The sequence below is a fragment of the Micromys minutus genome (genome assembly GCF_963924665.1).
Source record: "Micromys minutus genome assembly, chromosome: 5".
Classification (NCBI taxonomy): Eukaryota; Metazoa; Chordata; class Mammalia; order Rodentia; family Muridae; genus Micromys; species Micromys minutus.
This window is the reverse complement of record NC_137974.1, coordinates 3,784,929-3,794,492: the sequence shown is the minus strand read 5'-3', so window position 1 is coordinate 3,794,492 and position 9,564 is coordinate 3,784,929. Positions and strand designations below refer to the sequence as shown.

The window sequence follows — 9,564 nt, the reverse complement described above, 5'->3', positions numbered from 1 at the left end:
TGCTCTGCTCTGCAACAAGGCCTACTCTGAGATTTCGTGGTCCTTGACTGAGGACTCATTGCTTGGTATTCTTAGGGACAGGTCTGGCATAGTATGAGACTTGGTCTAGTTTAAGGAACTGGTACACAATTATATTTCCACACACATGAAAACGCCACAGATGTCACTGAACAAAGCTTTGGTGGCTCCACATAGGTCCCACGCTGGCAGACCCCAGCCCTCCTGTTCCTACTCTGTACGGCCCTGGCTGGCTTCAGAAGGTTTTGCTTCCAGCTTTCCTGGCCACCAGTTAGGTCGTTTTAATTCCTTCAAAGGCACACAATTTCCATCTCTTCTCCAGTGTCGCTCCCACACCAGTGAATTCCTGTTTGAACATGCGTGGCAGCCTCATCAGAAGCATTTCAATTTCATTGGCAGATATCTGTTAGGAAGAGAAAGAAGTCAAGTTTGGGAAAGGAGCCCAACAGAAAAGCAGAAGTGGACAGACCTAGGTCACTTCTGCCTCCCATGGAGACATTTAGTTTTCCTCGGCTGTGAGCAACTGGCACAAGGTCTGCCCTGGATCATCCTGTCTGTAAGCGGCTGGCAGGCTGGGTGTGGCATGAGGGACTAGGAGGTTCAGAGCTTGCCCTTCCCCGTGGAGAGAATGCCTCATGGAGAACCATGTCTAACAGCCTTCTCAACATAAAAGGCTCAGCACAACCCCCCACCACCATCTTGCTCAGCCTCACATGCCTAGGGCAGAAACTTTCTGTAGTTCCTTAGAAAACCCCTATGTTTGCATTTTTTTTTTTTTTGCTATTTAACTGCCTTCGCTTCTTAATGATAAAGGTTTAGGAATGAAGACAAAACCTCAGACTTATAGCAGTAAAAAGTCTTGATAACCAGTCATTTAAAAAAAAAAGCCACAATGCCTAGACAGATGTTTCAGTTAAATTTTTTCCTTAAAAAACTCCAGGAACTTCTTACATTAATAATCCATTTGTTCTTAATTTAAAACAAAATTTACTTTGATCTTTTCTAATATAGCCACTTTTCTCGTTTTACTGTGTCTGCACCCCAATCTGGGTGCACTGCAAGAACTGTAAAGCCAAATGGCCAATTTGGGGGCTGATATTCTGTTTGAAACCCCAGTCTGCCATTGTTAAGAGTTAAATGAACCTTACAAAGATAGTCTCTTTAAGCCTTAGAAAATGGGAGTAACATTTAATAAGGGTGGTGTCAAAGCTGCTGGCTTAGCACAGACTTGGGTACAGAGAAAAGCTGGATGAAGCAGAGTACTGTCTGTCATGGTGTAACCATGACAGAGAGATCTCTGTAGAGACTACACTTCCTCTTAACAATAGTAAGTTTGTCTTTTTTGGTCTGTACTTTAATAGAAAGTCACACAAACTGTTCCTAATGTCTTCATGGGGAAGACATTCCATATAGATTCATTATTCCTAGACTCATAGCATAAAGTTTTAGTTAAAAAAGAGGCATTCCTGGAAGGTAACATAGATGATAATCTTTTCTAAAAACATTAACTTTTATTTGTATGTATTTATGGGCTTTGGTTATATGTGTGTGTATACCATGTGTGTAAGGATGCTGTGTGTGTCTCTATACTACGTGTGTATGTGTGTGTGTGTGCTCTGCATGTGTATGTCATGTATGGGAATGTCAGAGGAGGGAATCTGAGCTTGAATTACAGGTGGTTGGGAGCCACCCTATGTGGGTACTGAAACGTGAATGTGGGCTTTTTGGAAGAGTAGTAAGTACTCATAACCATTGTTTCATCTCTCCATCCCCTAATGGACTGTATTCGGATGTGTGTGTGTGTGTGTGTGTGTGTTTGTGAGTAATGTGAAATCTGAATGCACTGTACCATAAAACTATGTTAGAAAGATTATTAGATTCCCAAGTCGACCCACAAAAAAGCTACTAAACAGATTGTTAAAGTTTTCATGGTGACCTTGCAAAGTGCCCCCTTTCCATGGGACACTGGAAGAGCATCCTAAGATCCTCATTTCTATTCATGAGCTATGTGTGGCTGACGAGGAAAGCAGAGCTTGGTAACGACCTGTGCGTGCAGCCTGGACACGATCTGCTCTGTATGCTTGCTCTCAGCTGGAGTGGCCAGCCAGGCAAGAGGTGCATCGTGATGAACTGCCAAGCACCCGCGGCTGCTGAGAGTGCAGACTCCCTAGCTGCTTCTCTGGAGACCCTGGGTTAGCAGTCTGGGAATGTAGCCCAGATAATCTATTTTTAACAAGCTCCCCGAGTGATTCTCCTGAGAGGGTCCATATGGGTTAAGAATTGACAGTCAGACAGTTGCAGATTCAACTCTGGGCTAAGCCTTGGGCAGCTCTTATTTAATACCCACGCTGTTCAGTTCCTCCGTGGGTAATAGAAATACCGTCTCCCTGTGTAGCTGGAGGAGGAATTCAGTGCCCAGCACAAGCAATCTCCCCTCTGTCTTTCTGTATACAGCACACAGATAGACAACAAAGGCAGTAGTGAAAGGTTTGAGGCAGTAACAGGAAGGGTCAAGATCTGTGGTCAACAGTCACACAGGACAAGTATAGGAGGTAGGTAGTCAAACTCAGTGTTGGGCCCGGAAGACATTTTCTTACTTAACTGACACCTAAAAGGATGAAGATTGTCCATTTTAGCAGCAGAATCTGTGTTGTTTCTATAGATGCACAGCTTGTGTGGGGTTTAAATCAGGCCAAGAAAAGAAAAAAGCAAACAAACTCCTCTTATGTGCATGAGTGTTTTGCCTGCTTGTTTGTGCACTGGGCATGCAGTGCCCACAGAGGCCAGAAGAGGGCATCAGGTCCTCTGGAACTGGAGCCACAGATGGTTGTGGCCATCATGTGGGTGCTGGAAATTGAGCCCTGGTCCTCGGGAAGAGCAGCCACTCCTCCTGACTGATGATCCCTCTCTCCAGCCCTGGCCATTTCTTTCCAGTAGATGTTCTACATCCTTTCTCCTAAGTTCTTGCAGGAGGTCTTTCCTTTATGCTTTATGAATCTGGGCTGCACCTCCACAAGCTCTTGTTTTCCCCTTTCTAAATCTCTTTCCTATTCCACACAAGAGACAGTTGCACAAGGCTGTCTGAGGGCATACTGCCCCTTCCAAAACTCCTTTTACTTGTAGAAACTTTTGCCAGTCAAACAGGAGCATTATTCTTGGGATGAGCTGTCTTTCCTCAGATCAAGCAGAGTCCATGGCAGAGTAGGGTTATCTGGTAGGGAGTGTCCAGGGTAACCATCCCTCCCTGGGGACACAGGAAGAAGCTTTAGGAAGGAGGGAAACAGCTACATTTTTAGGGCAGAGTGCATGTCTGAAGACAACATCTGTTCTGGAGGCTTCTGGGCTGGGGTAGCAATTATGTAGTCTGCTAGCAGCTGGTTGGTTAAGTTGGGGGAGGGGAGCCTGCTGTTGGGAATTGAACCCAGGATTTTGTCCATGTAAATCAAGTCCTCTCTCTCTCCTCTCTCTCTCTCTCTCTCTCTCTCTCTCTCTCTCTCTCTCTCTCTCTCTCTCTCTCTCTCTCTGTGTGTGTGTATGTGTGTGTGTATCTTAGATGTTTGCTGTGTGCTGGCCATCTGTCCTGTTCCGGTCTAGACCAGAGGACTAACTTGGGCACATGAAAAGGGCTGACTTATTCTAGCATTCCTTGGGTGTCACGTAGCCTTCCTGGCTTCCCTTTCTGTGGAGAGTCTGTTCCCTTCTGGAGGTGCTACGATACCTAACAACACATTCATTACAGTCTGTCTAAGCAACCGTTCATTAATGCTCGCTGACAGCTGGCTGTTAACACCACCACATATATCACAGTGAGGATCATTCATGTGGGAAATTTAACAACCCACTAGGAACACGTCACCCACCGTCGCCATCCACCACAGCACAGAAAGGGATGCTGGGCCATTAAGGCAAAACCAGAATCTCTGGGAAACTGAAAAGATGCTGAGATTTTTGCATGTGCAGAGAAATGTTCCTTGGTGGGAGATGCTCCCCTACCTCTGAGCACCCGGCCTGAGTTGGTGACCCGCCAGAGGCAGGTCCGCCTGCACCTGGCAGCATCTGTTGTCAGATCATACTGGGTCTGTTGTTTTGGAGCTCTGAGTAGAGGCTGCAGGCTATGTAGAAGTGGGCAGGGCAGCCTGCCACACACAGGAGGACTCAATTCAGTCCTCCGAAGATGTAAATTTCCCTTTAATTCCAGCACTGGGGTGTCAGAGCCATGAAGGTTTGAGGTCAACTTGGTGTATCTAGTTGGTTTATGTAGAGTTCTAAGCCAGTTATAGATGAAAACGCTGTCTCAAATGAAAATACACAAGTGCCCGCGCGCGTGTGCATGTGTGTAGATTGGAGAAGAGCCTCTAGACCAGCAGTTCTCAATCTAGGGCAAGTGACCCCTTTGGGAGTCAAACAACCCTTTCATGGGGTTTGCTTAAGACTATTGGAAAACACAGCTACTTTTATTATGGTTCATAACAGTAGAAAAATCACAGTTATAAACTTAGCACTGAAAATGATTTTATGGTTGGAGCTCACCACACCACAAAAACACTGTGTTAATGGGTCACAGCATTAGGAAGGTTGAGAACCATGGCCCTAGACTGTATATGAGCAGTTTGCAAAGGAAGGCAGGCAGGAAGTAATCAGTTGCCATTACAGTGCCCATGGGGCTTAGCATCGGTGGGAGGGGTGGAGTCACTCAGCCCACAGCTGGGATTCCGTTCCAGCGTGAGTGAAAACTCAGTGTCCTCTGTTTTGAAGATTCAGCAGAGCCTCCTGAAGCCCTGGTCCTGTCTCTCTGAAGGAACCATCCTGACGGACTGCATCACGTTTCTGATAGAAGACAGGTGGGTGAAGAAATAAGAGTAGGTACTTGGGAACAAGCCAAGAATGGAGAAAAGCAAAATGCAAATGTCATTATCAGGAACGAGAATAATATTTAGCTGGAAAATGGCCTATTATGGGACTACATGGTTTTAGGAGCCATGAACAATTTACATGCCCAGCATAATTTAAATTAATTCCTGCCCTTGCTTCCATTCCCAGTCACTCTCATTCCCAAGTGCAGCCTTTGGGGAAATGCTAGTAAAGACAGTTACATTACACGGCTGGACAGGGCCTGCTTTTATTGCTTTCATCATTACAGGGGTGAGCAGAATCTAAATGCTTGCTGGCTTACGGTGGTGCCAGTGGTGGCAGTGCCAAATCTCAAGAAAACTACATTCTTCTGAGTGAAAATTTTACATATTACTTTTATTATTAGAAGCAGCAAATTTGCTGTGTGGTGGTGATAGTGGTGGTGATGGTGGTGATGGTGGTGATGATGGTGGTGATAGTGGGGATGGTGGTAGTGGTGGTGGGGATGGTGGTGGTGATGGTGATAATGGTGGTGGTGGTGGGGGTGGTGGTGGTGGTGGGTGATGGTGGTGGTGGTGGTGGTGATGATGGTGGTGGTGGTGATGGTGGTGGTGATGGTGGTGGTGGTGATGGTGGTGGTGGTGGTGATGATGGTGGTGGTGGTGATGGTGGTGGTGGTGGTGGTGATGGTGGTGGTGTTGGTGATGGTGGTGGTGGTGATGACGGTGATAATGGTGGTGGTGGTGATGGTGGTGGTGGTGGGGGTGGTGATGGTGGTGATGGTGGTGGTGGTGATGGTGGTGGTGGTGGTGGTGATGGTGGTGGTGGTGGTGGTGATGGTGGTGGTGGTGATGGTGGTGATGGTGGTGGTGGTGATGGTGGTGGTGGTGGTGGTGATGGTGGTGGTGGTGATGGTGGTGATGGTGGTGGTGGTGATGGTGGTGGTGGTGGTGGTGATGGTGGTGGTGGTGATGGTGGTGGTGGTGGTGTTGGTGGTGATGGTGGTGGTGGTGGTGATGGTGATGATGGTAGTGGTGGTGATGGTGGTGGTGGTGGTGGTGGTGGTGGTGGTGGTGATGGTGGTGGTAGGGGTGGTGGGGGTGGGGGTGGTGATGGTAGTGGTGATGGTGGTGATGGTGGTGATGGTGATGGTGGTGGTGGTGGTGGTGGTGGTGGTGGTGGTGATGGTGGTGGTGGTGATGGTGATGGTGATGGTGGTGGTGGTGATGGTGGTGATGGTGTTGGTGGTGGTGGTGGTGATGGTGGTGGTGATGGTGGTGGTGGTGGTGGTATAGACCCATGCTGCCTTAATGTAATAGTAACCAAAACTCTGCATAGGGCTACAACTCCCCATCCATTCTGATTAACCAGAGGCAGCTAGGCCTTGCTGCTGCCTTGGAGACAGCATCCCCATTTTTTTTTTTTTTTTTTGTGTTCCCTAGTAAAGCCCTAGATATATGGGATTCCAGAATTTAGCAAGAATTTCTCTCTGGATTAAAAAGCATAAATACCCTCAAGGCCTCTCAGGGCTAGACAGAATCCAAGGTCTAGTCCCTGGCACCCAGCAACTTTAGAGTCCTTCTGATACATTCACCTCAGGAATGAGGGCAAAACGTGGCAGCACCACTGGGCATTTACCTGTGGGCAGGAGTAGAAGTGGAGAGGGCCCTGTATGTCTCCTTTCTGAGGGAAGTGCACTGTTGTCTGCTAAGCAAGGCTGCCCTTAGGGCCCCGGGATTTCACAATGGCTAATGATGGAGGTTAAGGCTCATCCCACCACTGGTGCCCATCTGGTTCCTTCAGCCATCTCTCATACCTGGCCCTCAGGCTGTCTGAGGTGGCCTTGCATAACACAGCCAGGCTGCATCCCAACCCTAAGCACGCTGGGGAGAAAGAGGCATAGAGATGACTCTGGCAGGGGCCTAGCTTCTGTCTATTACCTGGGGGGTGGGGGAGGGGAAGATTACCATATAAGGGACCAGAGGAAGAAACATCATCCCCATAGGCCTACACAGATGGCGACCTTCGAGGTCCCACTTCTGGTGGGCATCCCCATAGTGGCAGCAGAAGGAACCTCAGTTTTTATTGCTACTCCATTTAAATGGCTCCCATTCCCCTAGTTACTATTGTTAGGACTGGGTGTGGGCATCCCACAATGGGGTCATATATTTCATCATATAGGGCCTAGGTCTATACCACCCCGGTCAGAGGGAAATGACTTAAGACATTTTATTACTTTTGATGCTGCCCAATAAACCCCAGCGCTTGATAAGGGATACCATTACATGGCCACTCCAATCCCACATCCGACTGAAATGTTGTGTGCCCACTTGTGGGGCCTGCAGAGACAAGTAAGTCTCTGCACCTGCTAAAATGCAACTGGTCAAAGTCTCCAAGCAACCTTTAGTGGACTATTCTACAGCGCCCAAACAAAAATCCGAATCAATATCCCATAACATACTGACTGCTGATGCCGCCACCAGGGGGAGCCACATTCTGAGAAGGCCTTCCCATGACAGTAGTGGTTGACCCACCACATGCAGAGATCTCAGTGGAGGAACACAAGGACTGGAGAAGTCAATTTCTCTGGGGGCACATTCCAAAGCAATTACAATAAACAATGTTCACTAAAGAATTCCAAAGCTGATTATACAAAACCTCATGGAGTTCAGGACAATACTGACAGTTAAAATAAGTAAAACTGAGAAGAAAATGCTCACAAGTGGCCAACCAAAACTGCATCACAAAGGCATGGCCTCACTAACCAACGAATAGCAAGCAATAAGATGGAATCTACCCTAAAATGTCTAAGAAGAAAAAAGTCCAAGATCACACGGTTTCACATGTGACCCTACAAAAACATCTGAGGTACTAATGCCTATTCATCTTGAACTATTATGAAGACCTGAAATTCAAAGACCTTGGGAAACTCATCCTATGTAGCCAGCATTCTCTAGTTACCAAAACCTACCAAGGACACAAGGGAAATAAAAAAACTACAGGAACATATCCCTGATAAATACTAATGCGAAAATTCTCAGCAGCATACTATCAAGTTGAATTTAGCAGCACACAAAAAAGATCAGTACCATGATGGTGATGAAGAGTGATTCTGCATATGCAAATCAATAAATGCAATGTATCACATTACTATAACTAAGGATAAAAATAATTCTAGTGAGCAGGACATGCATTTGATAAAAGTCAACATCTCTTCATAGAATAGATGAATTATTACTGTTTGCCACAGTAAAGGCTATACCTGATAAACCTAGCATCACACAAAATAGAGAAACGCTGAGAGCATTTATCTAGGATCAGGAACAAGATAAGCTGACGAGGTAAACACTAAAATCAGGAAATCCCTGAAACTGACCAGATTCACTAGCTTCCTCCCTCCCCAAGTGTCTGTAAGCATAAGGACTGTTGTGCAGTATGCTCAGGCCAGCTGAGCTGCCTGGAAGAAAGCCAGGCCCATGCAACTGTTGAAGTAGCTGAGACCAGCCCTGCAGTCTGGAAAAGGATCAGGCCCACTGGGCTGCCAGAAAGAACACGTTCAAAACTGCTGAGCAGCCTGAAAGGTTTTGCAGTGCATCCTGGTTTTCAGCCTTTCTGAAGGGGTCTCCCATGCTGCGGTGGGCTTTTGGTGATGCAGCTGTTATTGTGTTATTTCTGTTCTGTTACATAATGCCAATAAAGCTGGATGGTGTACCAATGTGAACCCTGGTGGCATCTTCAATCTGTCATCTGTGTCCTCTCTGGGGTGAGTAGGTAAACAAATGTTTAGTCATGTCTCCCAATAAGTAGTGTCATCACATTAGGAAGGAAGTGGAGAGTTAATAAGGTGTTATAATGGGGGAACTAGGGAGGGAGGTAAATGCAGAGGAAGAGAGAGAGGACAGGGATAAAGAACACCAAGAATCTTTGAGAAAGTTGTATGGAATTGGACTTCGTGCTTACCTACAATCATACCTCATACACACAGAGTGTGTGTGGATATGTAGCTATGTCACTTGGGGTGTTAGTGCTCCCCCAAGAGCCATAAAGTGTCTATCAAAAACTCCAGTATCAGGCATGGAAAACCTCCTTTTGAGTTGTTGGTCAGGGGAGTTCAATAGACAGACCTTCAAAAACAACAACAGCCAAATAGAAAAACAATTACAAGTCACTGACCTTGCTCTCTGTTGCCTCCCAGAACTTGAAGGTAGGTCGCTATTGCTGAAGATGCCATAGACTTTAGACACAGGACTTGGAGGAATCAAGGCAGGACAGACCTGGACCCTCCTCCCCGAAGACTAGCTCTCCATGGTATCTGAAGGCGCTATGCAAGCTGCCAAGAGCATACTCAGACAGCCAGTCTAGGAACCACAATAAGTGCATTGTGGCACTTGGGAATAAGCGACAGCTCTCAGTGGATTAAGGCAAGCTCAGTAGGAGGGAATTCAAGTCTGCTACTGTAAATTTAGCCAACTATCCATTGCTGGAGGCCATGCATTACTGCAACTTTCCTAAACAGCTATAATTTCTAAGAGCATTCGAAATGCTATGCTTCTACTCACACCTCAGCTTGTTTTACAGCAGAGAGCTGAGAGAACACTACAAAGACACAACATGCAAAGAAAAACTGCCCATGCCCAGCCTCAAGGGGAACATCTAAAACACAACCCCTCACACCTAAGGTTCAAGGAACATTGC

At 46.7% G+C, this 9,564-nt stretch overlaps 1 protein-coding gene across 1 annotated transcript in view; it reads right to left on the bottom strand.

Annotated features, from left to right (window-relative positions):
- Positions 1-289: 289 nt before the first annotated feature.
- The window catches only part of ENOX1 (ecto-NOX disulfide-thiol exchanger 1), a gene marked incomplete at its 3' end in the record, with an annotated part of 494,647 nt that continues 485,372 nt past the window's right edge, over positions 290-9,564 (bottom strand). Inside the window, 1 exon segment of the mRNA XM_080917124.1 lies at positions 290-421. Coding sequence (XP_080773250.1) covers positions 290-421 — 132 coding nt within the window.